Raw genomic sequence first — 25488 nt, forward strand, 5'->3', positions numbered from 1 at the left:
CCAAGCACCACCCGGGGATGGACCTATGGGTCAACGTGGCACCTATGCCATACAGGTGAACCACTTTTAGTTAACACCAAGTGCACCACAAGAAGAGCAAGAGACACCTGCAGGGTTAGGGGTTGTCGAATTTATTTTTATTCCAATGAACAATGGTGACTGCACCGATTGGTGGTGGGGTGGTGCTTTTGATGCTGGGAAAGGGTGCTCTGCACGTTATTAAAGGCCGTCGGCCACAGAGCACTCGTGGGTTGGTGTATCGATGCTGGCAAGCGCGCTCTCTCTATGCATAACATCTGCATGTGTTCCTCCAAAAACAGGTCCTGGATCGTAGTGTAGATATCAGCGTAATCTTGTAAATAATGCTCCCTACCGGCTGTATGTTTAGTTTGAGAATTCTTTCCGGATTCGGTTATCCTGTGGGTGTGTTTCTGTGAGGAGAAGGGTGCAACGTCGCAGGGGGACATATTTACTCATTCGTGAATATCTGTAAAACTGTCGCACTCAGGGTAGAGTTAATAGTAGAGGGAACTACATTGCGTGCCACACTAAAGTAGGTAAAAATTTATCGGGTCGGGACGCCCCGAGGGTAGAGAAGGGTGCAATGTTGCGAATATGGAATTTGGCCTCCATATCCGCTTGTAAATATTCCCCTATTTTCTCCAATACTCCCCAACTTTCCCCAATCCCCCATTCCCTAGTCCCATTGCATGTAAATAACAATCAGTAGAGCCGACCTTCCCCTTATTCCCCCATTAAATGTCATGCCCAGGTCCACCGCACCACACGTAGACAACTTTCGGACATCTTCCTAGTTATTCTTAGTCTATGTCAGTTAAGGCCTCGTCTCCATTAATTATGACTCTTCGTTGCACCAGAATGTGATTATATGGCATCAGTAGTGAGTTTAGGACCTTTCCCATACCTCCTTCCATCTTCTTCCCCAACAATTACAACAACAACAGAGGAGATGGCGGCGGCGCGGGGGAGGATGCGTCCTCACACCGGCTCGATTAGCGCCATTGACCACGCGCTCCACGGGGTTACCACGGAGGGGCTGGCTGTCAGCTCCTCCTCAAGGGCGGAGCCTGGTAACCCCCCGCACCCAATCAGAAGGGCGGACCGATTCCATCTGGGGCGGCGCTAGCGAGCCGAGGGCGTGTCACTCCCCGCCGGATATACGCGGCCACGTAGCGGACGTGACGTCAGATGCGCCCCCAGCTGGAGAAAGAAGGACCTGCGAGCGCTGAAACAGATGCGCCTGAGTTTGGAGAGGCCTGAGAAAGACCCGCCTGAGAAAGAACGTCACCTCTGAGCGCTGCGACGAGACCTCCCCGCATCTCTGGACCGAACCGTGTTGATCCTGCCCCGAGCCCAGGTGCACCTGGAGCCATCGCTACCTTGCCTTTCCTAGCCATCAATCCCCGTGTGAGTCAGCTTTGTCCCGTTTATCTGTCGTCTGTTGGGAATAATATAAGATTGTGTCTAAGTGCTTGTCTTTCTATGTTGTACCTCTCGTCCCTGTAATCTGACCTTCCGTAACGAATATAATCTCCTCCGGAGGTCTTGAGAACCGTATCCCTGGTGTCGTCATTTTATAACCCAGCCGGGTGTCTTCTTTTTCTTATTGAGCCAGCGTAACGCGACTTCGTCAACGTCGAGTATAGTCGGGTAATTTGTGCGGACACGACGGCCATTCCGCTCGGCCCACTTTAACATCAAAGTCGTGTCTGTAACAATATTGTTACAGACGCGGTTTTGGATGTTAGTTTACCGAGCGGTTTGGTATGACCGCGTCTGCACAGTTTACCCGATTATACTCGAACGTTGGCCGAGTCGCGCTACGCTAGATCAATGAAGGAAAGGACACAACGGCTGGGTTTAAATGACACGACACCAGGGGTACAGTTCTCAAGACCTCCGGAGGAGGTTATAATATTTGTATGCGGAACGTTTAGATTACACTGACAAGAGGTACAGCATAGGAAGGTGGGCACTTAATCACGGTCTTATAGTAGCCCCGACAGACCACAGATAAACAGGACAAGACTGACTCACACAGGGATTGATGGCAAGGAAGGGCAGGTAGTCGATGGACAGCACAAGGTGCACCTTCGCTCAGGGACAGGATAGCGCGGTCCAAAAGATGCAGGGAGGTATCGTCGCGCTGGAGGTGGCGTCTGGTTCTCTTCAAGCTGGGGGCGCATCTGACGTCACGTCCGGTAAGTGGCTGCGTATATCCAGCGGGGAGTGACACGCCCTCGGCTCGTTAGCTCCGCCCCAGATGGAATCGGCCCGCCGCTTCTTATTGGGTGCGGGGGGTTACCGGGCTCCGCCCTTGACGAGGAGCTGACAGGGAGCCCCTATTTGGTAACCCCGTCGAGCACATGGGCAATGGCGGCTAACCAAGCCGGAGTGAGGACGCACACTCCCCGCGCGCTGTTGTTGTAGTTGTTGTTGTTGTTGTAGTTTCATGAGGAAGATGGGAGGAGGTATGGGGAGGTCCTAAACTTACTACTGGTGCCATACAATCACATTCTGGTGCAACGAAGAGTCAGAATTAATGGAAACGAGTCCTTAACTGACATAGACTAAGAATAACTAGCAAGATGTCCTATAGTTTTCTACGTGAGATGCGGTGAACCTGGGCACGACATTTAATGGGGGGAAAAGGGGAAGGTCGGTTCTACAGAGTGTTGTTTACAGACAATGGGACTAGGGAATGGGGGATTGGGGATAGTTGGGGAGTATTGGGGAAATAGGGGAATATTTACAAGCGGATATGGATGGAGGCCAAATCCCATATCCGCAACAATATCCTTTTAAATCAGAAAATAAAACGGAATGGCATTGACAAAATTATTGACACCATGGACTTAATATTTGGTAGCACGGCCTTTGGACAAAATAACTACAGTCAATAGCGGCCTATAGCCATGGATGAGCTTCCGACTGGTCTCTATTGGCAGTTTGTCCCACTCTTCTTGTGCAAACTGCTCCAGTTCTCCCAGATGTGAAGGGTGCCTTCTCCCAACTGCTGTTTTCAGATTTCCCCACAGGTGTTCAATGGAATTTAGATCTGGACTCATTGCTGGCCACTTCAGAACAGTCCAGCGTTTTCTCTTGAACCATTGCTGAGTGCTTTTTGATGTGTATTTGAGGTAATTGTCCTGCTGCAAGACCCATGACCGTCGACAGAGATCCAGCTTTCTGACACTGGGTTGAACATTGCACTCCAAATGCCTTGGTAATCTCCTGATTTCATGATGCCATGCACACACACATTCAAGGTACTCAGTACCAGAGGCAGCACAGCAATCCCAAAACACCACTGAACCTCCTCCGTGTTTGACTGTAGGGAAGGTGTTTTTTTCTTTGAAGACTTCATTTTGTTTTCTGTAAACATAGAGATGATGTGCTTTACCAAGAAGCTCGAATTTGGTCTCATCTGTCCACAGCACATACTCCCAGAAGGATTTTGGCTTCTTCAGGTGTGTTTTGAAAAACTTCAGTTAGGCTTTCTATGTCTCTCTCAGCAGTGGGGTCCTCCTGGGTCTCCTACTATAGAACCCCCTTTCATTGAGTTGGCGACGGATGGTGTGAGTTGAAGCTGTCGTACCTTGCATCTGAAGGTCAGCTTGAATATGTTTGGCAGTTGATCAAGGTGCTTTCTCCACCATTAGAACAATACATCGCTGCAATCTTCGATCAAGTTTTCTCTTGCGGCTACGTCCAGGGAGGTTGGCTACAGTGCCATGGGTCTTAAACTTCCTAATAACATTGCGTACAGTGGACACAGGAACATCAAGGTCTTTGGAGATGGACTTGTAGCGCTGAGATTGTCCATGCTTGGCTACAATCTTGTGTCTGACCTTGTGAGACAATTCTCTGGTTTTCTTTCTTTTCTCCATGCTCTTTGATGTCGACACGGTGATACAAAACAGCCGAATGACTCCTTTTCTCCATTTAAACTGGTTGATGAGTGATTTTTTATATTGCAGGCACCTACAACTCACCACAGTTCATCCTGTCTCCTTTCCTTCTGGTCTCCTGCACACACAACAGTTGCAACCACAACTATTGGGGACACCCCTTCACAGTGTTTGTACCCCCCAACGCAAGTTGAGGGCCAAATATTCCCCATTATTCCCTGCGGCCCGGATTTGTTAGGGCAGCGTAGTCATGATCCGAGGTCACGGTCCGCATGGACCTTCCCTTTCCCCTCATCCCTGTCTCTTCTCTCTCACTCTTGCTATTATTCTGTCGTGGCCCTGACTTCATGAAGACGGCCGGGGTCGCTCCTGGGAGATTGATCGGCTACTCCGTGCCATGGGCTTGTTTGAGGGAACTGGACTATACAACAACAACAACAACACTTCAACCTCCTCTGCATCATCTCCACCACAAAGGAATGTGGAATGTGGGACCCATCGCAAGATTCCGGCCAGTGGGGACTGCCTTTTGAACAATCCACACAGCATTGGCTTGGAACTTTTGAGGTAGTCAAGAGGTGCTTGACTACCGTCTGGAATTTATCACCCCAACTTCATGGGTAGGACCTGACCCACCCGACCACAGCTAGCGTGTGTTCCCTTCCGCAAGGAACTTCATGCACCCCATGAAGTATAAGATAACATCACATATAGTAAGCAAATACTTCCATGAAAATCCCTAGTGGGACAAAGGGTGATAATGAAATATCTTCCTTTCCTTTTTCTTTCTTTTCTAAAACATATTTCATCAAAGGGTGCCTGAAGGGGATTGATCCCACATTCAAATTTTATACCATTATATTATGATCATCCATAATCATCCTGTTAAAATATAGTCATTCGCAGAAAGTAAACAACTATTTTACAACCACTTTAAGAGCCCAAGTAAAGGGAGAGTAGAGCATGAAGAACAAATACTGGAAGAACATGAAAGAAGAAGGTATGGAAGCTGAGAGGATGGTTACCTTGGATAATAATATCTTCGTCACTCCCACTTATGTAAAGAGGGTTGATTTTGTGCAGAACTGCAGGAAGGAAATACAACAATAACCAAATAAATATTTATTGCTGTACATGAGGTGATGAACAACATCACATGAGTGACAAAAATGCAAATTAAAAACTGTAGACTGGACTTTTAACTATTTTATTCATCCAATGGGTTTGCGCATTGAGCGGTGGGGAAGTAATGAGATGGTGGGTGGGGAGGTGGTGCAGTGTTTATGTACATACTTACAAACCACAATGCAAATGTAAAAATGTAGGCCCATTTACATTGCCTACTGGCAACATGGTGTTGGGAGGGCGAGTGGAAAAGGGGGGAGGGGGTTTGGAGGGGGCTATTACAAGTACTCAGCATCCAGCAAAGCCACACTGGGCGCACGGTGAGGGGGGCACACTCGAAAAGCACTTCCAACCTCCTGCATAGATAACCTCTGGGAGCATGGTGAGGAGCACGATCGAAAAGCACTTCCAACCTCCTGCATAGATAACCTCTGGGGGGATGTATTTTATTTTGGGTCTTTGGGGTATTTTGGGTGTTTGGGGCCCATTGGGTCTTCATGTCCTTTTCGGTGTTTTGGGTAATTTGGGTCTTCAAAATCCTTGGGGTCTTCTGGGTCTTCATTGTCTTCTGTGTCTTTAACAGTGTACATGATATTTTGGGTCTATTAGGTGTTCTGGGTCCTTAGGGTCTTTTAGGTCCTTAGTCTGTTTGGTCTTTTAACCGGTGGACACACAGTCATGTTCAAAGATTCCCAATTAAACCACCGCCCCCCCACGACCCCCACTCAAATCCCTCCTAAATCACAACTCAAAGCCTATAAAATCCACCTAATGGGGACAGACACACACACACAAACACACACGTTGTGTTTTATATGGTAGATTATTACTACCGCCAGGGAGTAATGCATTCGCTCGTGTGTGTGTGTGTGTGTGTGTGTGTGTGTGTGTGTGTGTGTGTGTGTGTGTGTGTGTGTGTGTGTGTGTGTGTGTGTGTGTGTATGTTCGTGTGTTTGTGAACAAGATATCTGGAAACGTTCTGAACGGATTTGGATGAAAGTTGGTGCGATGATTGCCCTTGGGATAAGGAAGAATTGATTAGTTTTTGGTGAAGCTCAGGATATTATTCCAGATCCAGGATTTTTTTTATTTGATTTTTTTGGGAAAGATTTTTTCTGTTTTACTGCATTAAAGCTTTTATTCTTATTCTTAAATGATGTTTTTCTCCTCTAATTCCGAGATATATCAAAATTAATTCTCTGACAGTAAGGGCCTACTTCCTTTTTCATTTATTGTTTTGGGGAGAGGGGATGTTAAACAAAACGTATTATTCCAACTAAACCCACAGCGGGAGTATGCGCCCTACTGAGTGGCGTTCTAGTTACTCCTGTTATTATGTATTACTGTTATTACTGTAATGTGTTATTATTACTCCTGTTATTATGTATTACTGTTATTACTGCAATATGTTATTATTACTGTTATTACTGTAATATGATATTACTGTAGCGACCCATGGGTCCCCCAAACCTCGAGACCAGCAACATAATCTCTTTGCCCAAGCCGGTGACGTAACCGGCGGACAAACCGCAGCGCCGAGGTTATAATTGCTTGCACCTGTCGGTCACATGACCACCAAAGCGTGCCTCGCCTGAGAGGCGTGGCTTTGGTTCTGACGTATGCTTTTTGGCTTGGATTATATGTATGCGATTCCGATAAACGGGTTTTCAGAGTTCCCGAGTTGATTATACAATAAACATCTTCTCGGACGAGTTTGTGTCTTGTCCGTCACTTCGTCCGTCTCAAGCAGGAGCGCTGCTCCTTCACTGGTGACCCCGAGTTTACGACACGCGATGGACACGGCAGTGTCCCACAAACTGCCCACTTTCTGGGAAGCACATGCCGCCGTCTGGTTCGCTCAGACGGACTCCCAGTTCGCCCTGCGTGGCATTACGGAGGACACCACTAAATACCATTACGTGGTCGCCGCGCTCGGCTCCGTGACCGCCGCCCACTGCCTGAGCCTCCTCCAGAGCCCGCCCGCTGACAGCAAGTACGACGCCATCAAGGCACTTCTTCTGGGCGCTTTCGCCCTCTCCCCGGCTGAACGCGCACGACGCCTGCTCGACCTTCCTGAGCTCGGCGATACGCGCCCGTCCGAACGTATGGACTACATGCTCGCGTTGCTCGGCGAGCACCCCTCGGATTTCCTTTTCCGAGAGCTTTTTCTCCGCCAGCTCCCGGCCCAGGTACGGGTCGCCCTGGCAAGCACGACCATCGCGAACCCCTGTGACCTCGCCAGGGAGGCCGACAAGATCGATTCGGCAAGCCAGCTCGTCGGGGTGGCTGCTGGGAGCCCGCCCGCCGCCCAGTCGGCGCCCGCGGCGCAGTTTCCCGCCCACCCACGCGACGCAGCTTCCTTCCTGGAGGCCGCCGGGCCGGCGCGACTGGCAGCGGCGACGCCGCGTCGCCCGGCCCCGACGCGTCAGCCGGAGCCCCCGCCAGACCCGGCCTGGTGTTATTTCCACGCCAGGTTCGGGCAGCGGGCCCGATCATGTCAACCCCCATGCACGTTCGGCAAGTCGGGAAACGGTCGGGCCGGCGCTCACTACCAGCAATGAGCGCCGACCGTTCCGGAAACCTGCTATTCATCGCGGACCAAGCGTCGGGGCAGCGTTTTCTCTGCGACACCGGCGCTCAGCTGAGCGTCATTCCCACTTCGGCGGAGGACAGGCGGGCCGCCATTTGCGGCCCCTCCTTAATCGCAGCCAACGGCTCCGCCATCCGCACCATCGGCCCACACACCGTCACCCTCCGCTTCGGCAGCCAGCTCTTTCGCTGGGAATTCATGACGGCGGACGTCCCCATGGCTTTGCTCGGTGCCGATTTCCTTTGCGCCCATGGGCTGCTGGTCGACGTTAAACGTCGGCGTCTCGTCAACGCCGAAACTTTCAGCTCGCTGGCGTGCGCCTTGAGCCGTTCCGTGCCCACCGAGCTTTCCTGCGTCCTCCCGTTGGCAGACGACTTCGTGCGCCTCCTCGCGGAGTTCCTGGCCCTCACGCGACCGACGTTTTCAGCCGTCGCGGTGCATCACGGCATCGAGCATCATATTCCCACTACGGGCCCGCCGGTGTACGCCCGAGCTCGCCGTCTCGACCCAGCCAAACTCGCCGTCGCCAAGGCCGAGTTCGCCGCGCTGGAGCGCCTCGGCATCATGCGGCGCTCCGACAGCGCCTGGCCCTCGCCGCTGCACATCGTCCCGAAGCCGGGGGGTGGATGGCGGCCATGCGGCGACTACCGCCGCCTCAACGACGCCACTACCCCCGACAGGTACCCCATCCCGCACATCCAGGATTTTTCCGCCCGGTTGGCGGGGCGGACCAATTTTTCAAAAGTGGACCTGATTCGGGGGTACCACGAGGTGCCCGTCCGCCCGGCCGACATCCCGAAGACGGCCGTTATTACACCTTTCGGCCTCTTTGAATTCCTCCGGATGCCCTTCGGCCTCAAAAACGCGGCACAGGCATTCCAGCGCCTGATGGATGGCGTGCTGCGCGACTTGCCGTTCCTCTTTACCTACCTGGACGACATCCTCGTCGCCAGCACGTCCAGAGCCGAGCACCTCCTCCACCTCCGGACGCTGTTCGGCCGCCTCAGCGAGCACGGCGTGATCATCAACCCGGCCAAATGTCACTTTGGTGCGGCGACGATCGACTTTTTGGGCCACCGCATCACCCGGAACGGCGCCGTGCCGCTACTGGCCAAAGTCGAGGCCATCGCCGCTTTCCCGTGCCCCCGCTCCGTCAAGGCGCTGCAGGAGTTCTTCGGGATGGTGAACTTTTATCACCGCTTCGTGCCCCGAGCTGCGCGACTCATGCGGCCCTTGTACACCGCCCTCCGCGGCCAGCCGGCAAAGCTCGACGTCATCTGGTCCACAGACATGGACGCTGCTTTCACCGGCGCGAAACGGGCCCTCGCCAACGCCACGCTGCTGGCCCACCCGGTACCCCATGCTCCCATCGCCCTCACCACGGACGCCTCCGACTACGCCGTGGGCGCGGTTCATGAACAATGGGTAAACGGGGCCTGGCAGCCACTCGCGTTCTTCAGCCGGCAACTCCTGCCCAACGAGTTGAATTACAGCACTTTCGACCGCGAGCTCCTCGGGCTGTACCTGGCCGTCCGCCATTTTCGCCACCTCCTAAAGGGCCGCCCGTTCACGGCCTTTGTCGACCACAAGCCATTGATTTTCGCCATGGCCAAGGTCACGGAGCCGTGGTCGGCCCGCCAGCAGCGCCACCTCTCTGCCGTGTCGGAATACACCACGGACATCCGGCACGTCGCCGGAAAGGACAACGCCGTGGCCGACTGCCTTTCTCGAGCCGGCGCCAACGCCGTACACCTCGCCGTCGATTTCGCCCTGATGGTGACGGACCAGGCCACCGACGGCACGGTGCAGGCGCTCCGGGTGGCGGACACGGGCCTCCGCTTGGCTGACGTCCCCTTCGCGGACACGGTCCTGCTTTGTGACATCTCCCAAGGCCGACCTCGCCCATTGTGCCGGTCACCTGGCGGCGTCGCATTTTTGCTTCGCTCCACGGCCTCTCTCACCCGGGCCGGAAGGCGTCCCAGAGGCTGGTGTCGGCACGTTTCGTCTGGCACGGGTTGCGACGGGACGTCCGTGACTGGGCCAATGCCTGCACACCCTGCCAGCGCCCAGGCTCCGCTGGCTCCTTTCACCGTGCCCAAGCGACGTTTCGACCAGGTCCACATGGACCTGGTGGGTCCCCTGCCCCCATCGCAGGGGTTCACCCACCTGCTTACCATGGTGGACAGGACCACCAGGTGGCCGGAGGCCGTGCCCCTCGCCTCCACCACCACCGCCGACGTGGCCCAGGCGTTCATCGCCACCTGGGTCGCGCGTTTCGGCGCACCGGCGGACATCTCGTCGGACCGCGGCCCACAGTTCACGTCCGAACTGTGGGGCGCGGTCGCCCGCACATTGGACGTTACCCTGAACCGCACCACGGCCTACCACCCCCAGGCCAATGGGTTCTGCAAGTGGTTCCACCGCTCCATGAAGGCCGCACTCATGGCCGGCCTCCAGGACGACGGCTGGGCCGACCGGCTCCCGTGGGTCCTTTTGGGCCTCCGCACGGCTCCAAAGGAGGACTTCCAGGCGTCCACCGCCGAGCTGGTGTACGGCCAGGCCCTCCGCGTCCCGGGCGAGTTCGTGCCCGACGCCACGAGCCCCCAGTCCGCCGCGCGCCAGCGCACGGACTTCCAGGAGGCCGCCCAACGTTTCGCCCCGGTGCCCACGTCCCGCCACGGCGACCCCCAATCCTACGTCCCCCCCAGCACTCCGCACGGCGGAGTACGTCTTTGTGCGCCACGACGCGCACCGGGGGCCGCTCAGGCCACCATACGACGGACCCTTCCGGGTCCTACGACGGGACAACAAGTCCTTCGTCATCAGCATCGGCGGCCGGGCGGACCGGATTTCGGTGGACCGCCTCAAGCCAGCCCACATGGATGTTGGCCAGCCGCCACGGCTGGCTCTCCCACCATGGCGCGGCCGCCCCCCGTCCACTGCACCCCCCGCCCGGCCACCCGCCACCACACCGGACCCCCCCGCCCCCCCGCCCCCCCCCCCCCGCGACCAGCCAGGGGTCGTTTCGGTCAGGTCATCTGGACCCCCCTCAGGTTGACCTTCCTGGACCAAGTCGATTTTGGGGGGGCGTGTGTCGCGACCCATGGGTCCCCCAAAGCTCGAGACCAGCAACATAATCTCCTTGCCCAAGCCGGTGACGTAACCGGCGGACAAACCGCGGCGCCGAGGTTATAATTGCTTGCACCTGTCGGTCACATGACCACCAAAGCATGTCTCGCCTGAGAGGCGTGGCTTTGGTTCTGACGTATGCTTTTTGGCTTGGATTATATGTATGCGATTCCGATAAACGGGTTTTCAGAGTTCCCGAGTTGATTATACAATAAACATCTTCTCGGACGAGTTTGTGTCTTGTCCGTCACTTCGTCCGTCTCAAGCAGGAGCGCTGCTCCTTCATTACTGTAATATTTTATTTCTGTAATATGTAATGCCAGGGAGTAATGGAGTAATGCATTCACTCGTGTCCGTGTGTGTGTGTTCGTGTGTTTGTGAACAAGATATCTGGAAACGTTCTGAACGGATTTGGATGAAAGTTGGTGGGATGATTGCACTTGGGATAAGGAAGAAATGATTAGTTTTTGGTGAAGCTCAGGATATTATTCCCGATCCAGGAATTTTTTGAAGGATTTTTTTACCATTGGAAGATAGGGCTCATTTTTTTTCAACATTATCTTCTATATATTCTATATTTAACATTGTGATATGAAAATAGTTTTCATATTTGTTGTAAATGTAGTTTAAACTCGTTGTTATGCATTAGAGCGGTGTATTTTTTTAGCAGCGTCATCTTCAATGTTCATTTTTTTTTTCTAATAAAGACATATTCTGTCATTTTAAAACCACCAAAGTGTGTATTAGGTTTCCCCGTTTCATAAAATGTATCGTTTGAAACGTATAATGCTTTAAAACTGTTTTTTTTTTTTTGTTTTTTTTTAACCTTAGAAGAGATCAACATTTAGCTCAGCGAATGTCATTCGCGGTGTCAGTATTTGATGAACTTATAAAGACAGTTCCAGATTTGTCAATGGCTGAGGTATATTAACAAACGAATAAAACAGATTTGGCAAAATTCCAACTTTTTTTTTTTGAAAGATCGCATATTCACTCAGGGTTGTGAGAGGCTGAAGAAGAAGAAACCTTGCATGGGCTTCCCAGACCAAATAAATAATTCTGGTTCTGGCTCTGCGATTTTCAGGTTTATTACTTCTGCAAGGGTGTAACGCATTCGATCGTGTCGGTCTGTGTGTGTGTGTGTGTTCGTATGTTCGTGTGTTCGTGCGTTTGTGAACAAGATATCTGGAAAAGTTCTGAACGGATTTGGATGAAAGTTGGTGCGATGATTGTCCTTGGGATAAGGAAGAATTGATTAGTTTTTGGTGAAGCTCAGGATATTATTCCAGATCCAGCAATATTTTTTGGAAATTTTTTTGGGAAAGATTTTTTCCGTGTTACTGCATTAAAGCTTTTATTCTTATTCTTAAATGATGTTTTTCTCCTCTAATTCCGAGTTATATCAAAATTAATTCTCTGACAGTAAGGGCCTACTTCCTTTTTCATTTATTGTTTTGGGGAGAGGGGATGTTAAACAAAACGTATTATTCCAACTAAACCCACAGCGGGAGTATGCGCCCTACTGAGTGGCGTTCTAGTTACTCCTGTTATTATGTATTACTGTTATTACTGTAATGTGTTATTATTACTCCTGTTATTATGTATTACTGTTATTACTGCAATATGTTATTATTACTCCTGTTATTATGTATTACTGCTATTACTGTAATATGTTATTATTACTCCTGTTATTATGTATTACTGTTATTACTGTAATGTGTTATTATTACTCCTGTTATTATGTATTACTGTTATTACTGTAATATGTTATTATTACTCCTGTTATTATGTATTACTGTTATTACTGTAATATGTTATTATTACTCCTGTTATTATGTATTACTGTTATTACTGTAATGTGTTATTATTACTCCTGTTATTATGTATTACTGTTATTGCTGTAATGTGTTATTATTACTCCTGTTATTATGTATTACTCTCACTGATCTCGCGAGATTTCGAGACGACGTCACAAATTTTTCGAAGCTCCACACGGTCTCCACGTTTTCAAAGTTAAGTCTGTTCACAATTGTATTTTGTCGTAACTGTATTTTATCTTTCGGCGTGTGAACTTATAGTGAGTCCCTTGGATGTTTCTCGGTGTTTATCTTTAATAAATTAATCGTTTGTTTGCCGCGCGGCGTGTGAGGCCTTGCAGTCTCGGGCTTCCCCCGTCGAAGTTTGTTTCTTCCCTTGCTAGTTTTGCTAGGTTTTTTGATTTTTCCCTTCTCCCCCAAACTTTCACTGAACATCTACTATTTGTCTAACGTTGTAACCCCCACACCCCCCCCCCCCAAAAAAAAACAAAACAAACAAAAAAACAACTTTTATTTCCCTTTCTGCTCGTGTGCTTTTGCCTCTGCCCACGTGCGCTGTCTCGCCCCGCCCCCATTTCCCCTTGCCTTGCACCTTTTGCCCTGTTCAAGTGACTCTTGGTCGTCGCTCTAGGCTTCCTCTCCCCATTGGTATTTTTGTGAATATAAGATTGTTCTTCACAGTTCTGTTTAAATATGTTTAAACTATCCCCTTCAGTGTTTTATTCAGTGGTTTATTACAACACGCTGTTTTTCTTCTTATTTAAAAGGCTCCTTTCAATTTCCTCTTCAACTCATTCCATTTCGAAAAAATATTCAATCTCTTATGATTCCAAATCACTCCATGCTCTAAATTCTCATTCATTCCATCCCTCCTCCATCGTTCTTAAACGAATCGCTAACTTGAAAATCACAACAAACCCAATTTGTTATATATGTTCATCTTTCATTAATCATCCACTTTCTGAACTCCCCCCTTGCCCCTCCCCTCCGAATCTCCCCACTTGCCCCTCCCCTCCGAATCTCCCCACTTGCCCCTCGCCTCCTAAACTCCCCCCTTGCCCTTCCCCTCCTAAACTCCCCCCTTGCCCCTCCCCGCCTAAACTCCCCCCTTGCCCCTCCCCGCCTAAACTCCCCCCTTGCCCCTCCACTCCAAATGTCCCTCCTTGCCCCTCCCCCTTCAAATCTCCCCCCTTGCCCCTCCCCTCCTGAACTCCTCCCTTGCCCTTCCCCTCCTAAGCTCCCCCATTTCCCCTCCCATTCAAAACTCTCCCCCAACCCCTCCCCTTCAAATCTCCCCCCCAACCATCCCTCCCAAATTCTCCCTCCTCCCACCTCCTTCTCAAAGCTGCCTCCTCCCCACTTCGTCTCCCTTCTATGTCATACCTCCACCTCCCCCAACCTTCTACGTTCCTCTGCCCCCCCCCCCCCTCAAACAAACCCTCACTGTGCCTCATCCCATCACCATCAAACCTTTCGTCCTCCTCATCCTTCCCTTTCTTGTAACTCTTCTGTAATCTCTGACACACTATCAACTGCTCTTCCTACATCCCCCTCTCACCCTTCATCTGACCCTATCCCTCCCCTCCCCTGTCCTGCACCCGATGCTCCCCCTCTCTCCTCACTAACGGTATGGACCTCAAACATCCGGGGCCTTCGCTCAAACCTGATTGATCTCTCCATTCAGGTTGCTTCTGACAATCCAGACTTGATCTGCTTAACAGAAACTTTCCTCCTTCAAGATGTCTCTGATTCCTTAATATCTCTTCCTGGTTACTCCCTCCTCTGGTACGATAGACCTGAGCCTCGTCCTGGTGGTGGGGTGGCTATCTTTATCAAAAACTCTCTTCCTCACTCTCCCTGCACTGCCCTCTCTCCACCCCACCCACAGGAGTACCTCTGGCTACGGCTTCCTCTTCACTCCCACCTTTTGTTCAGATGTGTTCTGTACCGTCCTCTAAACAGTGATGACTCCATTTACATTTCGCTGTCGGACAACATGGACCAACTTCTATCAACTCATCCAAACTCTCTCTTCCTTATATGTGGCGACTTCAACTGTCATCATGCCAGCTGCCTGGGTGTGGGTTCATCTCTCACCAGCCATGGCACCTCAGCAAAGGACTTCTGTGACTCATTGGGACTGACACAATCTGTCAATTTCCCGACCCGGATCTCAGTCAATGGAGTATCTTCTCTTCTGGACTTGGTTATGACTAACTTCCCTGCAAATGTCTGCTGCTCTTCTTCTGCTCCAATCGGTTCTTCTGATCATGTGCTTGTTAAAGTGGACATCTCACTGGCCATTCTCAGAGAGCCTCCTCAGCGCCGACGAGTCTGGCATTTCACTCAGGCCGACTGGCACGGTCTGCAAGCAGCCATCATTCAACTGGACTGGTCTCCCATCTCTAATGCCTCTGACATCAATTCTTCCTGGGAATTCTTCCAAAGCAAGCTGCTCTCTCTCATGCACAGATTTATCCCATCTCGTCTTCAGTTGTCTTACCCTTCCTCCCGTCCATGGTACACTGAATCTTGTGGTGAGGCAGTTGCCCTGAAACAACTTGCCTTTGCGTCTTGGAAGGCAAATCCAACTGAAGGCAATCTCAGTTCCTTCCACCAAGCTCGAAACAAGTGTGTTTCTACCCTCAGGAGTGCCAGGAAGCACTATCTCTCCACACTCAAGATTGAACTCTCAAACCTGTCTCCTTCCTCCAAATCCTGGTGGCGTCTGGTCAAATCCGTTTCTTGTGTTTGTTCCCCTCCATCCCCTCCCTTACCTCAAATGGCTACACAGTTGACACCACACGTGACAAAGCCGAATGCTTCAACTCTGTGTTTGCCTCAAAATGTTGTGTCCCAAACCCATCTCTCTCTGTTCCCACCTTTCCCAGTCGAACCCAACTGCTCCTGGACTCTGTGTCCTTCTCTACTGACAAGGTGGAGAAGTTTTTATCAAACCTCGACTCTGATTCTGCAACTGGACCAGATGGAATCAGCCCACGGGTCCCAAAATCCTGCTCTTCCGCTCTATCTCACCTTCTCTCTGTTCTTTTCACCCTCTCTTTTGCTCAAGGTCATCTGCCAGCATCTTGGAAATCAGCAAACATTACCGCTTTACACAAAAAAGGTGCAAAAACAGATCCTTGCAACTACAGACCAATCAGCCTGCTCCCAATTATCAGCAAAGTCATGGAATCCATCATTGCTTCGGATATCAAATCCTTCCTCTTCTCCAATGGCTTGATCTCTGATCATCAATTTGGATTCAGACCAGGTCATTATACTCTGGACATGTTGCTTCTGCTGTCTCAACAATGGATGGAGGTCCTCAATGCCAAACAGGAAATCAGAGCTGTCTCACTTGACATATCACGTGCCTTCGATACGGTCTGGCACCCAGCTCTGCTCACCAAACTCACCTCCTATGGTATTCATGGTAATCTCCACTCATGGCTTGCGGACTTCCTCTCTGGTCGTAGGCAACGTGTGGCCCTGAATGGATTTCTCTCATCTCCCCTTCCTGTTCTGGATGGAGTTCCCCCAAGGTAGTGTTCTGGGCCCTGTGCTATTTCTGGTCTTCATCAATGACCTCTCCGACTCTCTGGAAAACCCTCTCTATCTCTTTCCTGATGACTCCACTATCTGCCGCTCCATTCCTCATCCCTCAGATCGGCAGTCTGCAGCCTCCTCACTCTCTGCAGCACTGGACAAAATCACAGACTGGTCAAACAAGTGGAACATGTCTTTCAATCCTGACAAATCTCACACTCTTACAATGTCTCTCCGAAAGGACCGACTGGAAAACCCTCCCATCTACTTTCTCAACAATCCTCTCCAAGAAGTTCTGTCACTCAAGCTTTTGGGTCTCACTATCTGCCATGATCTTTCTTGGGAAAACCACATTTCCAAGCTGGCCTCCAAAGCCAGTCGCCGACTGGGCATCCTCCATCGTGCGAAGTCCTTCCTTGGCACACCTGAGCTCCTCACCACATACAAGGCTTTCATCCGCAGCTCAATGGAATACTGTTCCCCCCTCTGGGCTGGTGCTCCTGCCTCACACCTAGCTCGGCTTCACGCTGTTGAGGCCAAAGCTTTCAGAATCATTGGAATCTCCTGTGATGAAGTCAACTCCGAGGGCCTTTCACTCACTCACCGCAGGCAGGTTGGTGGCCTTTCTGTCTTCTACCGACTCCTCTCCGGCCTTGCTCCCCCAGCTCTCTCTGTGCTCTGTCCCCCCAATATTCCTTCAGGTCGCACAAGATCTGCCTGCAACCCTCTTATGGTTAAACTGCCAAAATCTAGGCTCTCTGCTCACCTTCACTCTTTCATTCCCCTTTTCTCCCGCCTCTGGAACAAACTCCCCCACTCCCTTCAATCCCACTCCTCCCTCCAGGTCTTTAAAACAGCTGTTCACCACCATCTCTTATCTTCCCCCATCCAAAACCTTGATCTTTTCTACCCCCGGTAATTCACCCCAGAGTCCTTGCAGTGTTCATATGTTTTATACCTCTCCCACCTCCCCCCAAGTCCTCCTGATGTCCCTGATCTCAAATGTTGTGTTTGTGTCCTTCCCCCTCTCTTCCCATCTTGTCTGCCGCTCCCCTTGTTTTTTGTGTGTCGGTTTGACTTTTTGTGTGATTAATGTTAGCTCTTTCACGAGCCTCGATCTTGTATACTAAAGAAAAAAAAAAAAATTACTGTTATTGCTGTAATGTGTCATTATTACTCCTGTTATTTTGTATTACTGTTATTACTGTGATATGTTTTTATTACTCCTGTTATTATGTATTACTGTAATGTGTCATTATTACTCCTGTTATTATGTATTACTGTTATTACTGCAATGTGTTATTATTACTCCTGTTATTATGTATTACTGTTATTGCTGTAATATGTTATTATTACTCCTGTTATTATGTATTACTGTTATTACTGTTATCTATACTAGGGCCTGCCCGTACTATATATATATCTAAAATTATATCCCCCCCTCTATTTACATGAAATGGTTTGGTCCATTCGCAAAGCCAAAGCGAACGGCTTGCGAGTACGGTGACAATCCCCCCCCCCCCCTCTATTTACATGAAATGGTTTGGTCCATTCGCAAAGCCAAAGCGAACGGCTTGCGAGTACGGTGACAATCCCCCCCCCCCCTCTATTTACATGAAATGGTTTGGTTCATTCGCAAAGCCAAAGCGAACGGCTTGCGGAGTTTGGTAAATAAATCGCCATAGCTCGGTAACTACTTGTCCGATTAATATGAAACGTTGAAAAGGCACATCCTCGGGTCCCCAGCAATATACCTGGCAAGTTTCAAGTATATCGGACCCGTGGTTGTCGAGAAACAGCGGTCACAGACAAACGACACACACACATACACACACACATACACACACACATACACACAGAGATTACTGGAATTATAGATAGACTAGGGCATGCCCGTACGTGGGTGCCCGTTCCTTGCCAAAAAAAAAAAAAAAACGCTACCCGTACGCTCTACCCCGCCCGTACGCCCGTACGCCCGTAAACAAAAAAAACAACGCTCTTCGCTTCCGCCCTTCGCTCTGGGAGAAATAATGCGCATAAGAAATCGAGAAATTATTATTTTCTCCGGAAGAAATCGAATTACGAACCGTAATGGCGCACGCGCTCGGCTCGGCTCGCAACAACGCGTTCTGTGATTGGCTGCCGGAAGTGAAGTCTTCACTGTCCGGAAGGTCGCAAATCGCAGTTACGATGAATCGCAAATTAGTTTTATTTAGTTTTAAAACATAGTTTAACGGCAACATCGTTTTCCAACGTGAAATAAATGAATACGCTCTCAAATGTGCCGTCCGAGGCAGAGTCTGTTCGCCACGTTCGGCACACGTGATAGCTCGCTGCTCTCTGATTGGTTGAATCGTTTTTTGGACATAGCTCGGTAACTACTTGTCCGATTAATTTCAAACCTTGAAAAGGCACATCCTCGGGTCCCCAGCAATATACCTGGCAAGTTTCAAGTATATCGGACCCGTGGTTGTCGAGAAACAGCGGTCACAGACAAACAAACAAACACACACACAGACACACACACACACACACACACAGAGATTACTGGAATTATAGATAGATAAATAAAACACAGTTTGTGTTTGTGTGTGTGTATGTTACCGATAGACTCCTAAACGGAGAGGCTCATGTGCTTGATATTTGGCATAGACATGGCCATTGAGCCTGGGAAGGACATGGCCTACCTAAAAATATTTGACGAGATCCATATTTTTTATTCATATTTACCTCAGGGCATTTCAGCGAGGAACATTATACACGGAATCTCAGCTGGTGCCAGAGCAGCTCGCTGATTCGCTCAGAGCGATCACGTGATGTTCCATCCTCGCTGCAAGACCACTGAACGGAAAATATATAGAATGACCATTGCTATTCACACCACATCGGTGGAGATGCAGCTACCGGGCGCCATCTTGGTTGGAACTCGATGCTGGGCGATGGTGATTTCCGTCACACGTTTGCACGTAATTCAGAGCGAAAAGCGATTGCGTTTTTTCACCTTTTGTGAGATCGTGTTTTGTGTCGATTTTGTGCGATATGAATTAAACCTCTTTGAAACAGCTGTGAAACGTCTTTCCACAACCCTTCCTTAACCGATTGGAGCAGTTTATTGCCGCACAAAATGGCATTTTAACAGTTGTCTCCCTTTTAAAATCTGGGACACGTTCAAAACAAACGAGATCCGCGAAGCGAGTTGGTCGAGTCGTGTTAACCAAGATGGTGAAACGGCGGCTACACTTTTCACGGAGTATGAGCGTTCTATATATTTTCAATTCAGTGCGCCAGACTCGCTCACGTACTTGATTTGTGGCATAGACATGGCCATTGGGCCTTCACGGTGTAATTTGTGCGAGGCTTTTGTCCGAGTGAGCTTGAGTCGAGAGGGCGAATGTACGGGTTGGGAATGTACGGGTCTCCCTTCCCCCGCCCGGCAACGCCGGTACTGGAGGGCGTCACAGCATCGGTGAGTCTCCAAAATCCGCTTCGTGCTGTTGTTGCGAAGATGCAGGACGATGTCACGATTGCTGTGCTGCTCTCCTCCCATGAGAACTGGAACGTCATTGTTGACTGGCCCTCCCCTTTTTCCCCTCCCCTTCCCACTCCCCCCTCTCCCTCCCCCTCCCCCTCCCCCCTCCATCTTCCCCTTCCCGCCTTCCCTTCCCTCCTCCCCCTCCCCTTCCCCCACTACCCTACCCCCTCCCGTTTCCCCCTCTACCCTACCCCCTCCCCTTTCCCCCTCCCCTTCCCTCCTCCCCCTCCCCTCCATCCTCCCCCTCCCCTCCCCCTCCCTTTCCCCCTTCTCCCTTCCCCCTCCCCCCACCTCCCCCCTCCCCTTCCCTCCCCATAGCCCCTCCCCCCTCCCCTCCCCCCTCCCCTCCTCCCCTCCACCCCCCGCCTAGCAATGCCGGGTACTTCTTCTAGTTATGTATATTACCCTCACTTTCCCACACCTTATGGGTGCCGAGCGGATTTGCACGGTGTGGAAAGCGGCGTTACCCCATGACATTTATGGACCTGAGTCTAGCCAAATTCGGTCCCGGATGATGCTAGGCCAATTGGTGAAAGGACGTACCGAACAGGTTCGAAAGTAACAACAAAATGTACAGCCTTTTATTTTGAAGGCACAGAGAAACAGACGAAGATACAGCTTACCAATTCTTACTTAATAATAACCCCGACTTGGCGCCTTCACACTCTGACACACACACACAGGGAAAAAGGGCACTGGTTAAGGGCATACCGATGTACGTGCTGGTATTGCCTCGCTGGTGACCACGTGGTCTGGTGTGCGTGGCTCGCAGTTTGATCGTGACGTGCAGCCTGGATGAGGTAAATTCAGTGCAGGTGGGACGAGCTGCCACGCAGGCAGACAACTTCAGCTAAGGTGAGTCGTGTCGAAAGGCCAACGCTTGCAGGTCAGCCGGATGGCGCAAAAGATCGGCGCAGAAGCGATGGGTGTCGATGAAGAACAAAGGCCAAAACACGTGTCGTCTGGTGGAGCCAAAACAAGAGTTTCAGAGCAGGGTGTCGTCCACGTGGCAAAATCCCAGGCAAAGAGAATCGTGTCATCCACGAGGCAAAGAGAGAACAGAGCAGGATGTCGTCCACGTGGCAAAATCCCAGGCAAAGATAGTCGTGTCCTGTGCGCAGCGAAATCCCAGGCAAAGATCGATCGTGTCGTCCACGTGGCAAAATCCAAGGCAAAGAGAGTCGTGTCCTGTGCGCAGCGAAATCCCAGGCAAAGAGAGTCGTGTCCTGTGCGCAGCGAAATCCCAGGCAAAGATCGATCGTGTCGTCCACGTGGCAAAATCCAAGGCAAAGAGAGTCGTGTCCTGTGCGCAGCGAAATCCCAGGCAAAGAGAGTCGTGTCCTGTGCGCAGCGAAATCCCAGGCAAAGATCGATCGTGTCGTCCACGTGGCAAAATCCAAGGCAAGAGAGAACAGGAGGTCGTAGCGCGGCAAAATCCAAAGCCAAGAGAATGATAATGCGCTCCGCGTGGGCTATCAGACCTGCCCATGCCTTTCAAAATGTTCCAGAGCCTCCCATTGGCCGAGGCTTGTCGCATCATGGTGTCGGGTTCCCGGCTCGCCATTGGTCACATGCTGGCCTTCGATCTCTCCTCCCCCAATGAAGGTTTCATTCCTCCTTCCCTTTTTCATTTAGGGGAGGTTTCACTGTCCATTAGTCACGTGGGCCTGTGGTGTTGGCCACGCCTTTCTGCATATCTTAATGGCTTCCTTTAACCACACAAAGGTTTGACATCCTGCCTAACTCAACGCATATTTGGTCTTTATTACTACACAATGGGAAAGGGCTAATCTTTACATTCAATAAGACATAACTGACTTCTGCAGGCTACATTTTGTCATTCAACGAACTATAGGGGGTTTGCCTTTATGGCACAACCGCAACAATATCACAGTAATAACAGAAATACATAATAACAGGAGTAATAAAAACATATTACAGTAATAACAGCAATACATAATAACAGGAGTAATAAAAACATATTACAGTAATAACATATTACAGTAATAACAGTAATACATAATACAGGAGTAATAAAAACATATTACAGTAATAACAGTAATACATAATACAGGAGTAATAAAAACATCTTACAGTAATAACAGTAATACATAATACAGGAGTAATAAAAACATATTACAGTAATAGCAGTAATACATAATAACAGGAGTAATAAAAACATATTACAGTAATAACATATTGCAGTAATAACAGTAATACATAATAACAGGAGTAAAAAAAACATATTACAGTGAAAACATATTACAGTAATAGCAGTAATACATAATAACAGGAGTAATAAAAACATATTACAGTAATAACATATTGCAGTAATAACAGTAATACATAATAACAGGAGTAAAAAAAACATATTACAGTGAAAACATATTACAGTAATAGCAGTAATACATAATAACAGGAGTAATAAAAACATATTACAGTAATAACAGCAATACATAATAACAGGAGTAATAAAAACATATTACAGTAATAACATATTACAGTAATAACAGTAATACATAATACAGGAGTAATAAAAACATCTTACAGTAATAACAGTAATACATAATAATAGGAGTAATAAAAACATATTACAGAAATTACACATTACAGTAATAACAGTAATACATAATAATAGGAGTAATAAAAACATATTACAGAAATAACACACATTACAGTAATAACAGTAATACATAATAACAGGAGAAATAAAAATATATTACAGTAATAAGAGCAATACATAATAACAGGAGTAATAAAACCATATCGCGAGATCTCGCGAGATCTCGGAGATGGTGGCAGGGATTTTCGAAGCTCCACACGGTCTCCACGTTTTTCGAAGTTAAGTCTGTTCACAATTGTATTTTGTCGAAACTGTATTTATCTTTCGGTGTGTGAAGTTATTGTGTGCAACTTTGGTTGTTTCTCGGTGTTTATCTTTCATAAATTGATCGTCTGTTTGCCGTGTCGCGAGCAAGGCCTTTGCCGCGTCGCGAACGATTTGAAATCGAAGTTAAGTGATTGTTCCCATTTGTATTTTCGTTAAAACTGTATTTATTTATGGTGTTGTACGTATATTGTGTCCCGACGAAGATTTTTCGGTGCAAATCTTTCATACCTGTTTTGAAAATCGTGTTAATTCGTGTCGTGTCTTGAGGCCTTGTACAGTGTACACTGTACAACCTTGAGGCTTTGTTTTTCTCTCAGCTGTCTGTCGTTTGTGATCCAATAACTTTCGTTCTCTGTATTCCCAGACTTTTCACCCCATAGCCTACTTCCTTGTGTAAATCTCAACTCAAAAAAAAAAAAAAAAAAAAAAAAAAAAACATTTCCTTCTCTGTTCTCATTCGTTTATTCATTCTTATTCGTTCGTTCGTTTTTCGACCACGTGTTTCTACCCCATTTCCCCAGATAGTTTTCACTGTTATTAACCTTCAATGTTTACACTTTCCCCTCAAGTTATGTATTCAGTCATATATTATAACACCTTTTTCTTTTTCTTCTTTAAAAGGCTGCTTTCGACTTGCTCACCAAATGTATTCATCCCGAAAAAAATATCCATCTCCTATAGTGCCTTTTTTCTACATTCTCTAAACTCTCCTGCACTCCATCCTCCATCCAGCGTCCTTAAACGTATTTTTAACTCGAAGGTCACAAGAAACTCATTTTGCAATAAATGTTCGTTTCCCATAAATCGTACACTTTCTAAAATCCAATCTCACCCCTCCCCTCCAATTCTTCCCCATAACCCCTCCCCTCCAAATCTTCCCCATCACCCCTCCCCTCCAAATCTTCCCCATCACCCATCCCTTTCAAATCTCCCCCCTTGCCCCCTCCCTCCTAAACTACCCCCTCACCCCTCCCCGCCAAGACACCCCCTCGCCCCTCCCCTCCTAGACTTCTCCCTCACCCCTCCCCTCCAAATCTCCCCCATATCCCATCCCTTTCAAATCCCTCCCCTTGTCCCTTCCCTCCCAAACTCCCCCCTCGCCCCTCCCCTTCAAATCTCCCCACCCTCATTGCTTCTCAATTTCCCCCCTCTCACTCCCCCTCCTCAAAGCGTCCTCCGCGCTTCTTCCCCCTTCCAACTCTCACCTCCATCTCCCCCAACCTTCTGCCTCGCTCTTCCCCCTCCTCAAATAACACCTCATTGTGCCTCACCCAATCACCATCAAACCTTTTGTCCGCCCCATCCTTCCCTTTCTCCGAGCTATTCTGAAATCTCTGACACACCTTCAACAGCTCTCCCTACCTCTTCCACATCTTACCCTACCCCTCCTCCCCCCTGTTCTGTATCTGATGCTCCCCCTTCCTCTTCATTAACGGTATGGACCTCAAACATCCGGGGCCTTCGTTCAAACTTAACTGATCTCTCCATACAGGTTGATTCTGTCAAACCAGACGTGATCTGCTTAACAGAAACTTTCCTCCTTTATGATGTCTCTGATTCCTTTGTATCTCTCCCGGGCTACTCCCTCCTCCGGTATGATAGACCTGAGCCTCGTCCTGGAGGTGGGGTTGCTATCTTTATCAAAAACTCTCTTCCTCACTCGCCCTGCACTGCACTCTCTCCACCTCACCCCCAGGAATACCTCTGGCTACGGCTTCCCCTTCGCTCCCACCTCTTGTTCATATGTGTGTTGTACCGTCCACCAAACAGTGATGACTCCATCTACATCTCGCTGTCTGATAATATGGACCAACTTCTATCTACTCATCCCAACTCTCTCTTCCTCATATGTGGTGATTTCAACTGTCATCATGCCAGTTGGCTGGGTGTGGGTACCTCTCTCACCAGCCATGGCTCCTCAGCAAAGGACTTCTGCGACTCACTGGGACTGACACAATCTGTCAATTTCCCGACCCGGATCTCAGTCAACGGAACATCTTCTCTCCTGGACTTGGTTATGACTAACTTCCCTGAAAATGTCTGCTGCTCTTCTTCTGCTTCAATCGGATCATCTGATCATGTCCTTGTTAAAGTGGACATCTCTCTGACCATTCTCAGAGAGCCTCCTCAGCGTCGACGAGTCTGGCATTTCACTCAGGCCAACTGGCACGGTCTTCGAGCAGCCATCAATCATCTGGACTGGTCTCCCATCTCTACCACCTCTGACATCAACTCATCCTGGGAATTATTCCAAAGTAAATTGCTCTCTCTCATGCACAGATTTATCCCATCTCGTCTTCAGTTGTCACACCCTTCCTCCCGTCCATGGTACACGGAATCTTGTGGTGAGGCTGTTGCCCAGAAACAACTTGCCTTTGTCTCCTGGAAAGCAAATCCAACGGAAGGAAATCTCATTTCCTTTCACAAAGCCCGAAACAAGTGTGTGTCCACCCTCAGGAGAGCCAGGAAACAATATCTCTCCGTTCTCAAGACCGAACTCTCTTATCTGTCTCCCTCTTCCAAATCCTGGTGGCGTCTGGTCAAATCCGTTTCTGGTGTTTGTTCCCCCTCCATCCCCTCCCTTACCTCAAACGGCTACACAGCTGACTCCGCACGTGAAAAAGCTGAATGCCTCAACTCTGTGTTTGCCTCTAAATCTTGTGTCCCAAACCCATCCCTCTCTGTACCCACCATACCCAGTCGTACCCTGCTGCTCCTGGACTCCATGTCCTTTCCTCCTGACAAGGTGGAAAAGTTTCTGTCAACCCTCGACTCTGATTCTGCAACTGGACCCGATGGCATCAGCCCACGGGTCCTAAAATCCTGCTCTGCCGCTCTATCTCACCCTCTCTCTGTTCTCTTCACCCTCTCTTTTGCTCAAGGTCAACTGCCATCTGCTTGGAAATCAGCCAACATCACCGCTT

General features: G+C 49.3%; 1 protein-coding gene across 2 annotated transcripts in view; it reads right to left on the reverse strand.

Annotated features, from left to right (window-relative positions):
• The window catches only part of LOC137424377 (uncharacterized), a 169902-nt gene that overhangs the window by 46724 nt on the left and 97690 nt on the right, over positions 1-25488 (reverse strand). For both annotated transcript variants that reach the window (XR_013623015.1, XM_068111772.2), the window contains exon 8: positions 4958-5017. Coding sequence is in view for 1 of the 2 variants with exons in the window: in XM_068111772.2 (XP_067967873.2) it covers positions 4958-5017 (60 nt within the window). In the remaining variant the exon portion in view is untranslated. The remainder of the gene's footprint in view (positions 1-4957; positions 5018-25488) is intronic.

The sequence above is a fragment of the Myxine glutinosa genome, chromosome 4 (assembly GCF_964187855.1).
Source record: "Myxine glutinosa chromosome 4, kmMyxGlut1.1, whole genome shotgun sequence".
Lineage (NCBI taxonomy): Eukaryota > Metazoa > Chordata > Myxini > Myxiniformes > Myxinidae > Myxine > Myxine glutinosa.